This window comes from Ruditapes philippinarum, unplaced genomic scaffold (assembly GCF_026571515.1).
Source record: "Ruditapes philippinarum isolate M1 unplaced genomic scaffold, ASM2657151v2 ctg1097_1_1_1_1, whole genome shotgun sequence".
NCBI lineage: Eukaryota > Metazoa > Mollusca > Bivalvia > Venerida > Veneridae > Ruditapes > Ruditapes philippinarum.
The window spans coordinates 145,075-166,218 of record NW_026859753.1 but is presented as its reverse complement, the minus strand read 5'-3'; the positions used below and the strand labels follow the sequence as shown (position 1 = coordinate 166,218).

Below are 21,144 nucleotides of genomic sequence, written 5' to 3'. Positions count from 1 at the left end.
TTACTTTATTTCATTTTTGAAGCCATGTAGATCAGTGCTTGTGCAAATTTAGGAATTCATCATTAGAAATCTTGCGCAATATTCGGCATTTGTATTAATTGATGATAATAATAATAACAACGATAATTATACATGTAATTGGTATTGATGAAGATGATGATGATAATAATAACAACAATTAAAACTGATGTTGTTGATGATATGATAAGTATTTATAATGTTCAGTGCTTTTCCCTAGCTTGTGTCTTTTCCTTTTTCTTTCAAACGGAATCTGATTTAAATCGGCTTCTAATTAACGTTTTTGCTTTCAAATGTAAACCCCGGAACAAAATGAACCAGTACCAGCTAATGTTGTTGACACAGGTTAATGACCAGTGAGTGAGTGCATTTGTTCTGCTGTTTTTGCTGCCGCTAAAATAGAAATAATAAAAAAGATGGATGCTTTTACAGATCATATGAATGAAGCCTATGACATAGTTGTAGGAATAACTTTCATCGCATTATTTTTAGCAATTGGGAATGTGTGTTACCCTTGCCCCATTCGATCCTCTTTAAAAAAGTAAACAGATATATGTGAGGAGCAAAAAGAACCTGTTATATATATGTTGAGTTTTTCCTATATGAATCAATGGGAAAAAAATGCACTGTACAATTTTCAATTTTCATTGATAGTGAACTGAATATAATGGGTTAGAAAAGAAAAAGTTCCAAACTATTGAATATGCCACGACTGTTTCCGGCACAAGATAATGTGCACTTGTGTGTTAATTTTTATAAACAGATAAATAAATGACAAGAGAGTTATGACCCTCGGTAAAGTTATAATTTTGTACATATTCTTCAGTAAGGGACAAATAACTACCAAACTTTACTTTAATGAATATAAAGAATAGATGATAATGAACATACATGAAGTTATATTTTTAATGTCAGACATTTATTAGTGACATCCTAGTGTCATAATTGGTTTGAATCTTGATGGTATTTTTGAAATACAATTGCAAAATGTTCATAGTTCACAAATATTTAGTTATACATATATTTTACAGGTTATATTGCCCATTTTAAACTTATATAACCCTAACCAAGGTACAGCCAGAAATGTCAGGATTATCCGATGATAAAGACTGCTACCCGTTACTTTTTCCGGGTGAGCACGGACATATACATTTGTTCAATGATTATAAATATTCTATAGACCAAAACGGATATTCTATAGACCAAAACAATCGTTATAAAAACGTGTGAATTACATAGCAGATATATAGTTCCGTAGTTCTTTATATAGCTCTGTGAAAGAAAACATCGTCAGAAAACGAACACTCAAAAAATTATTCCAACATGGTTATAAATTGATCCTATCTTAATACGTAAACTATTGAAAACCATATCCATTTTATTAAAACGATCCATTATCAATTTGAACTATATTTCACGACACTTATATAAAGTTTCATGTTTTGAAAAAGTTTTAATGTGCGCTCTAAAGGTTTTGTTCATGGATAAAATATCTTATTTGAAAATGATACATGTATAAGGCGTTTTTAAAATGAAGTGGAATAAAATCTTTTCCAATGTATTTGAATACGCTACGATTTAATTAATCTTACTTTCACTTTGCCTATAATTAGCGTTGTTGGGATTGTTTGTTTTGTTGGTTTTTAACTAAAGGGAAACAATCAGTCATCAATATCCAGGTGTAATTAGTGTATTCATTCGATAAATATTCCTGAAGGAATTGTTTTTTCCTTTGTTTTCAATTGATTCTGGATAAAAAAACAGGACATTATAGTGTACGCTTATGACAATTTACAACTTGAATTTACTTTGATGAAACTAAATCATGTGAATAAAACGGAAAATAAATTTTAGTGACATCAAAGTAGATTGTTTGCCAGGAAAATTATTTGAAAATGTGTTTTGAAGAGAAAAATACTAGTTAATGTCAAGAAACTGTCAAGAAACTGTTTTTGTTAAATATAAAAAAATCGACCATTTAAAAACCGTTGTGAAATGTTTGAAGCGTCAAAATGTTACGAGTTTTATTCTTTTTGCTGATTTGGAATTTCGCCAATATCGTGAATTTCGTGCATTGTCAAACATATTCTGACGTTACGAACCTTCGTGCATCACTCCTTACGCCATATAACCCTGATGTCGTTCCAGTTAGCAATCATTCTTCAGTTTTAAAAGTAAATTTATCAGCGACTCTCTTCATGATGCCGGAAGTGGATGCGGTCCGTGGGTCAGTGACAATGGGGATAATGATTGTCCAAGAATGGTTCGATGAAATAATTACATGGACACCGGCTGATCACGGTGGAATAACGTACATTTCTATGAAAAGTGAAGATGTCTGGACGCCGCCTTTAACTGTGGCAAATCCGTTCAAATTTATTTTGCTAGGTCAGTCTTGGATGCAAGTTGGATATCAGTACAATGGCAAAGCTAGGTATGCGGTTGGTGACATCATGGAGTTCTCTTGTTCTTTCTACATGAAATACTGGCCTTTCGATAAGCAAATCTGTTCTATAAACTTCTTTCCGTGGGGATACGCGTACAATGAAGTAACGTTCGCTATACCGGGAACGGTGATGAGCACAGACTTTTATACGAAGAACGGCGAATGGCATTTAGAAAAGGATTCATTTACATTTTCAAAAGACAATGACGTTGGATCAACCACAGTGCGATACAGCTTCCGGATTTCACGGCAGTCATTGTTTTACTTGCTGACGATAATAATTCCCATCAATGGGATAGGCGCCTTAACTTGTTTGGTTTTTCTTCTGCCGAGCGAGTCCGGTGAGCGCGTTAGTTACTCGATCACCATTATGCTGTCACTTGCAGTATTTCTGACGGTCATTTCAGACGACTTGCCAAAGCATTCAGAGCCGATCCCTATCATGTGCGTATACATTCTATTTAACATGGTTGTATGCATCTGTGGTCTCATTATGGTCATTCTAAATTTAGCACTATACCACAGGAGTGAAACCACACAAATATCGCGATTTTATAAATCACTAGTGAACATTACATGTCGCCGGAATAAAGTCGGTGATGAAAGCTTGGTGGATTTTTCCGATGATTTGATAAAAGCGATTAGTCGAGGGAAACAAGGTACTGCTAAACAGGATTTTAAAAAAAGCAAAACAAGATCTAGAAATACTAATGGTTGGGTTTCAAACGGTCCAGATGAGAACATAACGTGGAAGGAAGTAAGTCGGGCGATAGACAAGATATTATTTTATGTGTTAGTTATACTAACGTATGTTCCATCGTTAGTAATACTGGTTTATATAGCAGCGGATTCTGACTACAACACACAATGAATGTTCATTTGCAACGTTTTCTGCTCCTTCGGAATGACTCATTGATAATCGTCGAGTTAGTGCGAATGAATGAATGCTGACACGGTTGTAATAAACTGTCATCTTCTGCAAATTCTGAAATATTTACACACAGTGTTTGAAGTGCTTTAGACGTTTATGGGATTATTTTCGAATATTAAACTAATATCACAATATATCTTTACTAATTGGACTAGTTCATCACCCGTAAACAAGATTCAAGATTGTATTTCAAAAGGCATAAACATTTTACAATGTCCGTCGCCATGAACAGAATGACGGTTACAAATAGTATATGAGAAAAGTATGTAACTGAATACAAATAATTTTTACATTAACATTTTTATATTGTACAGAACACATATACACTGTATTTCAATATATGTTTGTAAATAATAGTATGCTATATATACCAATATCATTATTTGAAACAATCAATCATTCGTTTATCATCATGTAATGCATTTACAAAGTAGATATATTTTGATAATCTATTAACAGTTCCATGCTTAAAATTTTTCATTAAAGATATAAATTTATTTAAGGTAACATTATTATTTTTTGGGTAACGGCTCTGGTGATGTAAAATCTTGACAGGTAATATATCCACATATATCACTCCAAAACCAAAATAACATTTATTATAATACTGCACGTTTGTAACGTCGCTTTTCATTGGATAATCGTGACGTTTATATAGTTTTATATACACGGCTGTTGTCGATTCATGAAGAAATCTTACTTTTTTCTCTAAAAAATGATGTTTGCTGTATTATAAATTCGTTATAAAGATTGTTGACAGGTTATATGGCCGTATATAAACGGCTGTTTGCAATATAACCCTCGCCTAGCGGCTCGGGTTATATTTACAAACAGCCGTTTATATAGGGCCATATAACCTGTCAACAATCTTTATAACTAATATTATAATACTGCACGTTTGTAACGTCGCTTTTCATTGGATAATCGTGACGTTTATATAGTTTTATATACACGGCTGTTGTCGATTCATGAAGAAATCTTACTTTTTTCTCTAAAAAATGATGTTTGCTGTATTATAAATTCGTTATAAAGATTGTTGACAGGTTATATGGCCGTATATAAACGGCTGTTTGCAATATAACCCTCGCCTAGCGGCTCGGGTTATATTTACAAACAGCCGTTTATATAGGGCCATATAACCTGTCAACAATCTTTATAACTAATAATATAAACGTCACGATTATCCAATGAAAAGCGACGTTACAAACGTGCAGTATTTTAAATATATATATATATATATATATATACGTATATAATGGATTTCTAGATTGACATATTTGATGTCTAAACTAGAAAGGTGATGAAAATTGGGTCATATCAGAGAGATATGTTTTATTTCTTTGCTATATTTATTGGAAAGACTATGAAAATATTTTATAGTCTATACAAAGACTGTAGAAAGAAGATTTGCATCAGGAGTGACTTCATTTCAAAATCAAATTATCAACTAACAAAAATAATAAAAAAAATTACCAAAAATGTATTAAAATTGGGATGAAAACCAAAAAATAATCTCTAAGACTCTTAGATTGATAGATTATATATTTGTATAGAAGATAACATGTTGTTCACTTATGTATTCTTTTGAAATGGAATATTTTTATAAGGAGAAACATACTTTTGTATGCAATGGATGTAAATATCATTATTGAGGTATCTAATCCATCAATAGCTAGTATAAATTTTACTAAATTTGTTAGTTTTCTGTGACCAACTTAATCAGATTTTATGGTCAATATTGTTACATATTGGTGACAAATTGTATCACCTTTCTGTTACCTAAATTTTGATCTTTCTGTGACCGACAACGTCTCTCCTGTGATCAATTTTGTCATTTTTTTCTTGGGACAACTTTGTCACTTTTGTGGTAAACGTTGTCACATTTCCGTAACTAGCTTTGTTACTTTTCTGTGACAAACTTTACACTTACCCCAGGTTACAGTTAAGATTTGTTACCCCAGATTACAGTGGTGCTTTGTTACCATAGATTACAGTGGTGTTTTGTTACCCCAGGTTACAGTGGTGTTTTGTTACCACTTATTACAGTGGTGTTTTGTTTTACCCCAGGTTACCCCAGATTAAAGTGGTGTTTTGTTACCCCAGGTTATAGTGTTGTTTTGTTACCACAGGTTACAGTGGTTTTTTGTTACCCCAGGTTACAGTGGTGTTTTGTTACCACAGGTATCAGTGGTGTTTTGTTACCCCAGGCTACAGTGGTGTTTTGTTACCACAGATTACAGTGGTGTTTTCCTACCACGGGTTACAGTAGTGTTTTGTTACCACAGGTTAGAGTGTTGCTTTGCTACCACAGGTTACAGTGGTGTTTTGTTTCTACATATTACAGTTGTGTTTTGTTACCCCAGGTTACAGTGGTATTCTGTGACCACTGAATACAGTGACGTTTTGTTACCAGTTTACAGTTGTGTTTGTGACCCCAGGTTACAGTGGTGTTTTGTTACCCCAGGTTACAGTGGTGCTTTTTGCCCCAGGTTACAGTGGTGTTTTGTTACCACAGGTTACAGTTGTGTTTTGTTACCACAGATTACAGTGACATTTTGTTACCACATATTACAGTAGTGTTTTGTTACTAATTATAGATGTTGATAAATTTCATATTTCAACATCTTTAATTATTATAGATGTTGAAATATGATTTTTTTTCAAAACGGCTTATATTAAGTTTTTTGATGTATATGATCAGTACAAATGCTGGGATTGACAAATATGCATTTTATTTGGATTTTAAAGGCGTTTTGAGCTCCAAACCCGAAGTGTCTGTGAAGGTTATCACATGATATATAGGACAATTTGGAATCATTTATGATAACGTTTGGTTACACATATCAGGTATGAAAGATAAGTGTGACTGTTTACAACTTTTTTATAATTTCCAACACAAACTATGTACATGTGTATATACAGCTATACGTTCATATATTGATATCGTCCATATATTGATATCGTCGTCAAACACATTATTTCAGTTTTTGGCAGTGAAAAATACAACATGTTGACGTAACATATTTTGTATAAACAATTTACATTTTCCTTTTAAAATTGTGTGAAAAATTACTTAATTTGATTCAAGTTATTACATAAACATGTCAATCGTTTATCAAAGAATTTCAACCTGTCACGCAAAATAAGTCCAACAGAATGATCTTCAGGACCTTGTGACATATAATCAGTTTTAATAAGAGTTGTGGCCTTTGGTTTTTATTTTATCATGTTTATTGTCAGAAAGCCTGGTTTTATGATTTCTTCTCACTTGTTAATATAAAACATATACGACAATATATTAAATGACAGATAATTACGATCTAAGTTTAAATATAGCCATCAACCCCAGTTTAGATTTTAAAAAAAGAAGATTTTTTTTGTTAAAAAAAACACATTTCTTATTGAAAAATAATACAAATGCTACATTAATTTTTAAATGTTTTGGATTTTCGATTTTTTTTATTAATATGTAACTTGTTAATTAATAATTAAATTTTTTAAGACTTTTTGTTAGTTGCCAGCTTAAAGCTTGATATTCTCAGACGTTTTGACACTGTTAAGAACTTTTATTGTTCACTCATGTTTTTTTTCTGGTATTTGCTTTATGGCAGACTTGGGTGTTTATTTGCATATTACTCAGAATTTGCAATGAACTATTGTTGTTTTACACATTTCTTATACATATATTATATATAATTCTATATATTGAGTTTCCTACATAATTTTGTTAGCAGATTTTTAATGGTCATTTGATTGGCAAGCAATCATCCCTAACTATTCCACGACTGTTTCCGGCACGAGGTAATGTGCACTTGTGTGTTAGTTTTTATGAACGCGAAGATTAGTGACAAGAGTTATAGCCCTTGGTATAGTAATGATTTCGTACATATTCTTAAGTAAAGCGACTAATAACGACCAAACATTACTTTAATTCATAAAAGATAAGATGATAATGAATATACAATGTACATGAAGTTATATTTTTGATGTAATACATGCATTAGTGACTCCCGGGTGTCATAATTGGTTTGAATCTTGATAATAACTTTATAACAGAATTGCAAAAATGTTCATAGTTCACAAATATTAAATTATTCATATGTTTTCTATATGTTGTTGGTATAATGGATTTAAGAATTCTCACTGAAAACTTTTAAATGCATTTTTTATAATTAAACAAGAACAAAAGTTTTGTAAGTTTATTTTCAAACGTAAAAAAAATATCATTGTTTATTGAAATATTGTACTGACTGTTTATAGTTGATGTAATACACACTAACATTGTTTTTCACAAAAAATGTTACATTCTTCTTATAATGTTCTTGCTGAAAGTGGAATTATATATCATAATGTAAGAATGGGCTGATATCAGCCTTTCTTGTATTTAGTTTTTATTTGCTAATGTCAACCTTAACCTGCTGATTTTCTTTTGTAATAGATTTGCCTTGCATTGAGTTTGGAACAGTCCATTCAAAGTTTAGGGGATTTCAATATCAAAATTGAGTTACCAACAGTATACAGCCTGATTACAGGGCATATATGCGCTGGCTGACCCGGCTCTACACTGGTGGCAAAAGGCTTGTGACTTCCGGTTCTAACGAGCTAAAAGAGTTTAAGAAATAACACTATAAGATGAAACTAGAACTAGATGTCATAATGAATGTAGTGGTTATCACATGATGTCTAGGACAATTTTGGAATCATTTATGATAACGTTTTGTTACACATATCAGGTATGAAAGATTTGTGTGACTGTTTACAACTTTTTTTATAATTACCAACACAAACTATGTAAATAAAGCTTTTTTTTCATATATTGATATCATCGTCAAACAAATTATTTCAGTTTTTGACAGTGCAACATGGAACATGTTGACGTAACATATTTTGTATAAACAATTCACATTTTCCTTCTAAAATTGTGTGTAAAATAACTCAATTTGATTCAATTTATTAAATAAACATGTCGATCAATTTATGCTGAACCTCCTACAGTTAATCAATGGATTTCAACTTGTCACACAAAATTATCAAGTTCAGCAGTAATGAGTATGATTGTCAGGCCTTGTGACATATGATCAGTTTTAATAAGAGTTGTGGCCCTTGGTTTGTATTTTAACATGTATATTGGCAGAAAGCCTGGTTTTATGATTTCTTCATACTTGTTTATATAAGGCATATTCAAGGTAATTCATTTAACAACAATATTTTAAATGACAAATAATTACGATGTAAGTTTAAATATAGCAATCAACCCCAGTTTAGATTTAAAAATTAATTGGTTTTTTTAAAAACACATTATTTTTTATTGAAATAAATACAAATGCTACTTTAATTTGTAAATATTTCGGGTTTTCAATTTTTTGACAGAAAAAGAAACTTTACAACATTATACATGTATAAATTGACAAGCTAAATTTTAGTTTAATATTAATATGCAACTTGTTGATCAATAATCAAATTTATGAAGAGATTCTGTTAGTTGCTAGCTAGCTTGATATACTCAGACGTTTTTACACTGTTAAGAACTTTTATTGTTCACTCATGTTTTTTTTCTGGGATTTGCTTTATGGCAGACTCGAGTGTTTATTTACAGATATGAAATTGTATATTACTCAGAATTTGCAATGAATTATTGTTGTTTTACATATTTCTTATACTAATATTATATATAATTCTATTAATATTGAGTTCTCTACATAATTTTGTCAGCAGATTTTTTTCTGGTCATCTGATTGGCTGTTAAATTTAGCATACTCGATGTTTTGCACGAAAATAAATACTCTTCTTCATTGTATATAACAGCGTTGTGTTATGTTTGCTTTCCAATCTGATTAAAATCAGCTAAATTATGACACGGTTAAAGCAGGTTAAAGCAGCATACTTTCAGATTCATGTTAATTTTCATGAAAATTTGATAATGTATTTGAAAGTAAAATATTATGAGGTGAACAAATCAAGTTATTTACACATTGCAGTCGGCACTTACAGTCCACGAAAATAACCAAAAGGAGGTCAAAATATGCAAAAACTGTCCTTACTGTTAACGGAGTAGAAATATTGAGATAAAATACTGCAAAATCAGTTTTAAATCGCAAATAACATGTTAACTATAACATGGATCTTGAATGTTTTCGCCTTTCTTAAAAAATTAGTACATTTTTCTCAAATTTTTATTTTCTTGAAATATTTTGGCTCATCTGGATGCTTGTTGCTTTCATTTCTGTACTTTAGTCAGATTGTTTCCTTCTTGACATTTTGCCGGCCTTTCCAGTCACTTTCCTTAATAAGAAAGTTACAAATATTTAAAATACCTATTATTCCGCTCTTGTCCCTTGATTATGAATACCAGTTGTATATAGCCAACTGTACATTTTATCTCTTGCCCTTCAGAGGAGTATTTTTAAATTATGTCTCAATGTCGTATCATTTTACTTGCTTTCATTTTGATCAGTGCTTGCTCAAATTTAGAAATTTATCCTTAAAAGTCTCGCGCAATATTCGGCATTTGTAATAAACGATAATAATGATAATAACAACAGCAACAATTATATGACGATATAATTAAGTATTTATAATGTTCAGTGCTTTCCCTTCTTGTGTATTCTCCCATTTCTTTCAAATGCAATCTGATATAAATCGGCTTGTGATTGAAGGAATAATAAAGACTGCTACCCGGTACATTTTCCGGGTGAGCACGGACATATGAATTAGTTCCATGATTATAGATATTCTATAGACCAAAACGATCTTTATAAAAACGTGTGAATTATATAGCAGATATATAGCTCTGTGGAAAAAACATCGTCAGAAAACGAACACCAAAAAAATATTCCAACATGGTTATAAATTGATCCTATCTTAATACGTAAGCTATTGAAAAGCATATCCATTTTATTAAAACGATCCATTATCAATTTGAACTATATTTCACGACACTGATATAAAGTTTCATGTTTTGAAAAAGTTAATGTGCGCTTTAAAGGTTTTATTCATGGATAAAATATCTTATTTGAAAATGATACACGTATAAGGCGTTTTTAAAATGAAGTTAAATAAGCGGAATAAAATTCTTTCCAATCTATTTGACAACTCTACGATTTAATTGATTTTACTTTCACCTTGTCTTATAATTTGCTTTTGTTGGTATTGTTTGTTTTGTTGGTTTTTTATTTAAAGGGAAACAATCAGTCATCAATATCCAGGTGTAATTAGTGTATTTATTCGATAAATATTCCTGAAGGAATTGTTTTTTTCCTTTGTTTTCAATTGATTCTGGTTAAAAAACAGGACATTATAGAGTACTAATAGAGTACACTCAGGACAGCTTACAACTTGAATTTACTTTGATGAAAATATATCATGTAAATAAGAAGGAAAATAAGTTTTAGTATTATCAAAATCGATTGTTTGCCAGGAAGTTGTTTGAAAAAAACGACCATTATGAAATCGTTGTGAAATGTTGGATGCGTCAAAATGTTACGAATTTTATTCCTATTGCAGATTTGGAATTTCGCCAATATCGTGAATTTCGTGCACTGTCAAACATATTCTGACGTTACGAACCTTCGTGCATCATTGCTTGCATCATACAACCCAGATGTTGTTCCTGTTAGCAACTATTCTGCAGTTTTAAAAGTAAATTTGTCAGCGACTCTCTTCATGATGCCGGAAGTAGACCCGGTCCGTGGGTCAGTGACAATGGGAATAATGATTGTGCAAGAATGGTTCGATGAAATAATAACATGGACACCGGCTGATCACGGTGGAATAACGTACATTTCTATGAAAAGTGAAGATGTCTGGACACCGCCTGTAACTGTGCAAAACCCGTTTAAATTCATTTTGCTGGGTCAGTCTTGGATGCAAGTTGGATATCAGTACAACGGTAAAGCAAGGTATGCGGTTGGTGACATCATGGAGTTTTCTTGTTCTTTCTACATGAAGTACTGGCCCTTCGATAAACAAATCTGTTCTATAAACTTCTTTCCGTACGGATACGCGTACAATGAAGTAACGTTCGCTATACCTGGAACGGTGATGAACACAAACTTTTATACGAAGAACGGCGAATGGTATTTAGAGAAGGATTCATTTACATATTCAAAAGACAATGACATTGGATCAACCACTGTGCGGTACAGCTTCCGGATTTCACGGCAGTCATTGTTTTACTTGCTAACGATTATTATTCCCATCAATGGAATAGGCGCCTTAACTTGTTTGGTTTTTCTTCTGCCGAGCGAGTCCGGTGAACGCGTTAGTTACTCGATCACCATTATGCTGTCACTTGCAGTATTTCTGACGGTCATTTCAGACGACTTGCCAAAGCATTCAGAGCCGATCCCTATCATGTGCGTGTACATTCTATTCAACATGGTTGTATGCATCTGTGGTCTCATAATGGTCATTCTAAATTTAGCACTAAACCACAGGAGTGAAACCACGCAAATATCGCGATTTTATAAATCACTAGTGAACATTTCATGTCGCCGGAATAAAGTCGGTAATGAAAGCTTGGTGGATTCTTCCGATGATTTGATAAAGGCGATTAGTCGAGAGAAACAAGGTACTGCTAAACAGGATTTTAAGAAGAGCAAAACAAGATCTAGAAATACTAATGGGTGGGTTTCAAATGGTCCAGATGTGAACATTACGTGGAAGGAAGTAAGTCGGGCGATAGACAAGATATTATTCTATGTGTTAGTTATACTAACGTATGTTCCATCGTTAGTAATACTGGTTTATATAGCAGCGGATTCTGACTACAACACACAATGATTGTTTGCAACGTTTTCTGCTCCTTCCGAATGACTTTTATTGATAATCGTCGAGTTATTGCGAATGAATAAATGCTGACACGGTTGTAATTAACTGTCATCTTCAATTCCGTTCAAATACATGAAATGAATTGTTGGTATTTCTGTCAAAATACTCGCAGAACTTTTTGTTGTATCTTTTTTATACGTTTTATCAAACATGCTTTCTTTATGGTGGCATTTGAACAAACTTTTATTAACAAAAGAAATGAAAGATTTTTGTTATTTTTGCATATCAAAAAAAGAACCTTTTTGTTGCTTTATTTTAAATGGCATATCATATTGAAAAAGAATTGAATTTGTTTTTGACAATTTATAACATATCTTGGGTCATATCTTTACACCAAGTTGTTGGTATAATGGATTTAAGAATTCTCATTCAAAACTTTTAAATGCATTTTTTTATAATTAAACAAGAACAAAAGTTTTGTAAGTTCATTTTCAAATGTAAAAAAATAATATCATTGTTTACTGAAATATTGTACTGACTGTTTATAGTTGATTTAATACACACTAACATTGTTTTTCACACAAAATGTTACATTCTTCTTATGATATTGCTGAAAGTGGAATTATATATCATAATGTAAGAATGGGCTGATATTAGCCTTTCTTGTTGCTAATGTCAACCTTAACCTGATGATTTTCTTTTTACATTGAATTTGGGACAGTCCTTTCAAGGGGATTTCAATATCAAAATTGAGTTACCAACAGTATAGAACCTGGTCACAGCAATAGGCTTGTGACTTCCGGTTCCAACAGGCTTAAAAAACTCAATCTCGTACGCAGTGATCTTCCCTTACAGGATTAGATCTCTGCCATCACAACATTTTCGTCAAGATTTTTGACGATATGAAATTTTTCAATTTTGATATTTATTTTAAAAAGTAAACACGGTTTTTGCTAATGTTTCAAGACTGTTACGTGTTAGATGTGAACTAAAACTACAAAATAATTTTGGAAACATAAATATTATGAAACAATTGCCCCTCTCAAAAGGAAAATCATTCAATTAATTATTAATTTCGACTGTACGCTTTATAAAGATGATTTTTTTTTCAATCATATAGACATATTTGAGACCAGAAATCAAGTTTTAATGTCGCTGTTTATTACAGATGTAACATTTTTTCAACGATTTCATTGGCGTATATGCCAGTTTTACACGATCATGTGATAATACTATCATCACGTGATTTGTGTGAAGGCCGTAGCTTAATCGGTGCGACACTATAAGATTAAACAAGAACTAGATGTCATAATGAATGTAGAGGTTATCAGAGACACTTGGGGTTTGGAGCTCAAAACGCCTTTAAAATCTAAATCAAATGCATATTTGTCAATCCCTGCATATGTACTGGTCATATATATAAAAAAAACTTAATATAAGCCGTTTTGAAACAAAATCATATTTCAACATCTATAATAATTATAGATGTTGAATATGAATTTTTTTCAAAACGGCTTATATTAAGTTTTTTTGATATACATGTATATGATCAGTACATATGCTGGGATTGACAAATATGCATTTTATTTGGAATTTTAAAGGCGTTTTGAGCTCCAAACCCCAAGTGTCTGTGGAGGTTATCACATGATGTCTAGGACAATTTGGAATCATTTATGATAACGTTTTGTTACACATATCAGGTATGAAAGATTAGTGTGACTGTTTACAACTTTTTTTATAATTTCCAACACAAACTATTACATGTGTATATACAGCTAAACGTTCATATATTGATATCGTTCATATATTGATATCGTCGTCAAACACATTATTTCAGTTTTTGGCAGTGCAAAATGCAACATGTTGACGTAACATATTTTGTATAAACAATTTACATTTTCCTTTTAAAATTGTGTGAAAAATTACTTAATTTGATCCAAGTTATTACATAAACATGTCAATTGTTTATCAAAGAATTTCAACCTGTCACGCAAAATAAGTCCAACAGAATGATCTTCAGGACCTTGTGACATATGATCAGTTTTAATAAGAGTTGTGGCCTTTGGTTTTTATTTTATCATGTTTATTGTCAGAAAGCCTGGTGTTATGATTTCTTCTCACTTGTTTTTATAAAACATATACGACAATATATTAAATGACAGATAATTACGATCTAAGTTTAAATATAGCCATCAACCCCAGCTTAGATTAAAAAAAGATTTGTTTTTGTTAAAAAAAAACAACACAACATTTCTTATTGAAAAATAATACAAATGCTACATCAATTTTTAAATGTTTTGGATTTTCGATTTTTTTTATTAATATGCAACTTGTTAATCAATAATCAAATTTTTTAAGACTTTTTGTTAGTTGCCAGCTTAAAGCTTGATATATTCAGACGTTTGACACTGTTAAGAACTTTTATTGTTCACTCATGTTTTTTCTGGGATTTGCTTTATAGCAGACTTGGCTGTTTTTTTGCATATTACTCAGAATTTACAATGAACTATTGTTGTTTTACACATTTCTTATACATATATTATATATAATTCTATATATTGAGTTTCCTACATAATTTTGTTTGCAGATTTTTTATGGTCATCTGATTGGCTGTTAAATTAAGCATACTCTATGTATTGCACGAAAATAAATACTCTTCTTCATTGTATATATCCGCGTTGTATTTTATTCCTTTTTCAATCTGATACGGTTTATGTCTGAACTTTAGTCAGATTGTTTCCTTCTATTCGGCATTTGTATTAATTGATGATAATAATAATAACAACGTTATTTATACATGTAATTGGTATTGGTGGTGGTGATGATGATGATGATGATGATGATGATGATGATGATAATAACAACAACAATAATAATAACAACAATTATAATTGATGTTGTTGATGAGAATAATAATAAATATTAATAATGTTCAGTGCTTTTCCCTATCTTGTGTCTTTTCCCTTTTCTTTCAAACGGAATCTGATTTAAATCGGCTCCTAATTAACGTTTTTGCTTTCCCCCGGAACAAACCCCAGAACAAAATGAACCAATACCAGCTAATGCTGTTGACACAGGTTCATGCCTTCAGTGGGTGAATGCATTTGTTCCGCCAAAATAGAAATAATAAAATAAATGGATGCTTTAACAGATCATATGAATGAAGCCTATGACATAGTTGTAGGAATAAATTTCATCGCATTATTTTTTTTTGCTACTGGGAATGTGTGTTAATCTTGCCCCATTCGATCCTCTTTAAAAAAGTAAAAATTAAAAATATATATGTCAGGAGCAAAACGAACCTGTTATACATGTATATCAGTTGAGTTTTTCCTATATGAATCAATGAACAAAAGCTGCATTGTTACACAGTTTTCAAATTTCATTGAAAGTGTACTGAATAGTACAGGTTAGAAAAGAAAAAGTTCCAAACCATTGATGCGATGACTTGAGTTACAAGCAATTATCATTTATTCCACGACTGTTTCCGGCACGAGGTAATGTGCACTTGTGTGTTAGTTTTTATGAACACGAAGATTAGTGACAAGAGTTATAGCCCTTGGTATAGTTATGATTTCGTACATATTCTTAAGTTAAGCGGCAAATAACGGCCAAACATTACTTTAATTCATAAAAAGATGGGATGATAATTTTAATGAATATACAATGTACATGAAGTTATATTTTTGATGTAATACATGCATTAGTGACTCTCGGGTGTCATAATTGGTTTGAATCTTGATAATAACTTTATAACAGAATTGCAAAAATGTTCATAGTTCACAAATATTAAATTATTCATATGTTTTCAGGTTATTTTGCCCATTATTAACGACTATAAACTTATATAACCTAAACTAAATTACAGCCAGAAATGTCATGATTATCCGTATTTTGGTTCCTGGCATCTAACAAGTACTAGCGAAAGGGGAAGGAACTCCAGACTAGATTATCCGATGATAAAGACTGCTAACCGTTACATTTTCCAGGTGAGCACGGACATACGCATTAGGTAGCACACCACAGTAATGTAAGCCACAGCTTCGAATGGCCAGGGAGGATTTCTTGGATATAGTGAATATTCTGGATTTAAATGACTGGTTGTCTTTAAAATGCATTTTCAGCATAAAATTTGTTTTTGTGACATCTAATATGATCACTGGCAAATTCGAAAACATGGCCAGAAATCACATGCTGTTGATTATGAATGTCAAGGCCGCCATTTTTTGTAAACATTGCTTTTATACAGCATGCACGGTAAAAAGAAGTCATTTTACAGGGGGGTACAAACTTTTAGCAGTAGCAAAAAAAAACTACAAGGTTGAGGACTAGTTTCTTTGTGATATTTTGCATGTATAGGGAGTTGCTAAAGCAGAGACGGTGTTCCTTTAGCCTGTATATTTGCAGATATTTTTTGCCAGAGGGTCGAAATGTGTTGTTTTGGGTCTCGGGCCAGTGTAGATTTTGGGCTTCAACGGAATGAATTGCAATTTTTTTGACTGCCTGCCCATTGCAGATGGGATAATTTCTTTGTAGATTTGCAATCTTATGTCATATATGTTCTCAACAAAATGTGTTTTCTTTTTCCAGGTTGTGTAGTTTGGTATCAGAATTATTAGACGTATTGCTTGTAGGACATTGACGGCAGGAACTTGAAATTAACTGTGGAGTGCTACCTTAGTTCATTAGTTTCATGATTAATGATTTCAGATATTCTATATAACAAAACGATCTTTATAAAAAACGAGTGAATTATTTTGCAGATATATAGCTCCGTGGTTCTTTAAATAGCACTGTGGGGAAAAAACATCGTCAGAAAACGAACACGCAACTATTGAAAACCATGTAGTTAATTAAAACGATCTATTATCAATCACGACACTTGTATAAAGTTTCATGTTTTGTAAAGTTTTGATTAGCGCTCTAAAGATTTTGTTCATTTATTTAAAGGGAAACAATCAGTCATCAATATCTAGGTGTAATTAGTGTATTTACTCGATAAATATTCCTGAAGGAATTGTTTTTCCCCTTTGTTTTCAATTGATTTTGGTTAGAAAATAGGACAATATTGAGTACGTGCATGACAATTTACAACTTGAACTTACTTTGCTGAAACTAAACAGAACAAGTTCTAGTGATATCGAAGTAGATTGTTTGCCAGGAAAATTATTTGAAAATGTGTTTTGAATAAAAATACTAGTTAATGTCAAGAAACTGTTGTTTTTTTTTTTGTTAAATATAAAAACCGACCATTTAAAGATTGTGTTTCAAGCGTCAAAATGTTACGAGTTTTATTCTTTTTGCTGATTTGGAATTTCGCCAATATCGTTAATTTCGTGCACTGTCAAACATATTCTGACGTTACAAACCTTCGTGCATCACTGCTTACGTCATATAACCCAGATGTTGTTCCTGTAAGTAATTATTCTTCAGTTTTAAAAGTAAATTTATCAGCGACTCTTTTCATGATGCCAGAAGTGGATGCGGTCCGTGGGTCAGTGACAATGGGGATAATTATTGTCCAAGAATGGTTCGATGAAATAATAACATGGACACCGGCTGATCACGGTGGTATAACGTACATTTCTATGAAAAATGAAGATGTCTGGACGCCGCCTTTAACTGTGGCAAATCCGTTTAAATTCATTTTGCTTGGTCAGTCTTGGATGCAAGTTGGATATCAGTACAACGGAAAAGCAAGGTATGCGGTTGGTGACATCATGGAGTTTTCTTGTTCTTTCTACATGAAGTACTGGCCTTTCGATAAGCAAATCTGTTCTATAAACTTCTTTCCGTATGGATACGCGTACAATGAAGTAACGTTCGCTATACCGGGAACGGTGATGAATACAGACTTTTATACGAAGAACGGCGAATGGTATTTAGAGAAGGATTCATTTACATATTCAAAAGACAATGACATTGGATCAACCACTGTGCGGTACAGCTTCCGAATTTCACGGCAGTCATTGTTTTACTTGCTTACGATTATTATTCCCATCAATGGGATAGGTGCCTTAACTTGTTTGGTTTTTCTTCTGCCGAGCGAGTCTGGTGAGCGCGTTAGTTACTCGATCACCATTATGCTGTCACTTGCAGTATTTCTGACGGTCATTTCAGACGACTTGCCAAAGCATTCAGAGCCAATCCCTATCATGTGCGTATACATTCTATTTAACATGGTTGTATGCATCTGTGGTCTCATTATGGTCATTCTAAATTTAGCACTATACCACAGGAGTGAAACCACGCAAATATCGCGATTTTATAAATCACTAGTGAACATTTCATGTCGCCGGAATAAAATCGGTAATGAAAGCTTGGTTGATTCCTCCGATGATTTGATAAAAGCGATTAGTCGGGGGAAACAAGGTACTGCCAAACAGGATTTTAAAAAGAGCAAAACAAGATCTAGAAATATTAATGGGTGGGTTTCAAATGGTCCAGATGTGAACATTACGTGGAAGGAAGTAAGTCGGGCGATAGACAAGATATTATTCTATGTGTTAGTTATACTAACGTATGTTCCATCGTTTTCTGCAACGTTTTCTGCTCCTTTTGAATGACTTTTATTGATAATCGTCAAGTTATTGCGAATGAATGAATGCTGACACGGTTGTAATTAACTGTCACCTTCTGCAAATATTTACACACAGTGTTTGACGTGCTTTAGAAGTGGCTGGGATTATTGTCGAATGGTAAACTAATATCACAATATATCTTTACTAATTGGACTAGTTCAACACCGTAAACAAGTTATAAATTGTACAATTTGTTGCACCTTATACTTTGTCCGTTGTCGAAGTGATTTTGTTTACCCCTCTTAAACAGTTTTTTTTTCGTACAGGCTCCGGTTTAGTTAACAATAATTATTATTACCTGATACCTTATATAAATGTAATTTTGTATTTGTTACTGTTTTCTGAAATTCTTAAAACGTCAACGTTTGCGAACTCTTGACCTTTCAATAGTTTTGACTGTTTGCCTCGCGTGCTCTGACGTCATGGGGGAATCCCCCTTGAAGTGTCCATCGATCTTGCTTTTAAACCAGACTTGACGAAACATAGTTAAAATATTGTTAAATTGAGAAATTAATTATCGCAGATCAGGAAATACAATGGTGATGTTCTATCTCTGGCACAGCGCTTCACGACAAACCTTATAACAAGTTCTCAAAATAGCTTAAAACTAGCGATGTAAAAGAAAGAATTTTTTTTTGTTAAAAGTATCCAACAAATTACAACGCATTCAAGGTTTAAAAGTAACGCTTGCTTATAGAATTGTCATTAAATGCACAATCACAAATTACGCGGATGAATATCAATTTTAGCTATGTCGATTACCGAACACTTCAGAGCACATTACACAAATAAATCTGACTATCGAGTAGTGGAATATATACATGTCGAACTGTTTTGGCGAGAAGATTTTGCTTAATTATTTAAATCAATATTAAACAACAGGTTTATCGTAAACAAAATATCTCGAAATTAATAAAGATTACAAACCCTAAAATGGAAATTCTAATTAAGAATTATTTGTTTTTATTCAGGATGTTCGTTTATCATCCCGTGGTGCAGTGGTAACGCGCTCGGTTCGGGTGTGAGAGGTCAGGGGTTTAAATCCCAGTCGAGGCATCTATTTTTTATTCATTTTTTTAAGTTTCTTTTTTAAGGAAATAATCACGATATGCAAGGATAAAGTGTGGCTGTCGTAAAAAATTAACATAAATGATTTATTGATGCAACACTTCTAGTCATAAAAATTCGCATGTATCAAACTCAAACTGTAATAGTAAAAATCTAAACGCAGTCGCTGCATCTCTGTGCCATGTAAGATGAATTATAGTATATAAAAATAAGCTTATACAGGAAAATACATACATGTTTACAGTGCGAATTAGATTGCAAAGATCAGAAAGTACCACATAGTTTGCAGCCGTTTGATTTCTTCTGCAGGTACTGTTAAAATAGTAATTGATCAGGTAATAAAACAGTTATTTCATATGTGATTTGGAAATATTCAAACAGTTGTCCTTCTATGTCGGAGAAAGTGTTTTCAACAGTTGCCCCCGGTCTACGGCATTGGGCAACAGTTCAAAAACCTATCCCCTCCACCTCGGTCCAACAGTTTGACTGTTCCCAAACGACATATGAAATAACTGTATACTGGTACATGTATTTATATTTGAAGTGTCGATTTTGTTTGTCCTACACCAGTTTACTTTTCTAAACCTATACAGTGTCATTTTAGACAATACCTTCATATAGCGCTATCGGGAAAGAACGTTGATTAAGAAATAACATCGGCGTGAGAGGTGTATATTGGCTATTTAACACCGGTTTGGAGTTTTGATGCGTAGGAATTGACCACGAAGGCCTACGGCCTTCGTGGTCAATTCCTACGCATCAAAACTCCAAACCGGTGTTTAATGGCCAATATACAAAACCGTGAGTGTTGGAATTCTGGTTATTTTGTACGTAAGTGTTGTAAAAGTTATAACATGCTATGACACCCTAAAGAGTCTAAATGTATACTAGTAGGTAGCAGACAAAATTGAAGATTGAAAAAGCACCGAATTTGAAAATTAACGACTCATCCCTAACAAAAAATGCTTGATCTTTAAATACATGTGGAAAATACACTCGATTGGTATTGTAAATAGTTGAACGCTAAAATAAAATAGACGAAATAGTACTTTTAAAATAAAGAATTCTGCATGTTATATTATAATGCAGATTTTTTTCTATGTTTTAATGTTTGACTATCATTATGATATAATTTGGGAAAAGAAAACAAAACTTATACGTGTTATATAAAAAGAATACATAAATGACAAACTCGAATTTGCAAAATTATTCCAAACCTTCGGACAAGAAAACAATTTGAAAATTTATTCTAGGAATTTAAATTATGCCTTTCAGGATGATATTTTTCTAAAAAAAAACACATTTTATTGAAAATATAAGCAAGACCTAAT

The 21,144-nt window shown here is 32.3% G+C and overlaps 1 protein-coding gene and 1 long non-coding RNA gene across 2 annotated transcripts; both read left to right on the top strand.

The window, feature by feature from the left end:
• Positions 1–13,585, top strand: LOC132757798 (neuronal acetylcholine receptor subunit beta-3-like). Its single transcript, XM_060749193.1, has 2 exons — positions 1–1,150; positions 10,899–13,585. The coding sequence occupies exons 1-2, from the start codon at positions 1,118–1,120 to the stop codon at positions 12,174–12,176; spliced, it is 1,311 nt and encodes a 436-aa protein (XP_060605176.1). The 5' UTR covers positions 1–1,117; the 3' UTR covers positions 12,177–13,585.
• A 2,586-nt stretch (positions 13,586–16,171) lies between these two features.
• On the top strand, positions 16,172–16,845 carry LOC132757802 (uncharacterized). Its single transcript, XR_009629501.1, has 2 exons — positions 16,172–16,421; positions 16,755–16,845. It is a non-coding gene; the product is annotated as an uncharacterized LOC132757802 (long non-coding RNA).
• The last annotated feature ends 4,299 nt before the right edge of the window (positions 16,846–21,144 follow it).

Bases quoted from the DNA above. Each gene is read 5' to 3' on its own strand.
- LOC132757798 (XM_060749193.1), top strand. From the start codon at position 1,118: ATGATAAAGACTGCTACCCGTTACTTTTTCCGG. The intron at 1,151-10,898 runs GTGAGCACGGAC...TTCCTATTGCAG, and splicing joins CTACCCGTTACTTTTTCCGG to ATTTGGAATTTCGCCAATAT.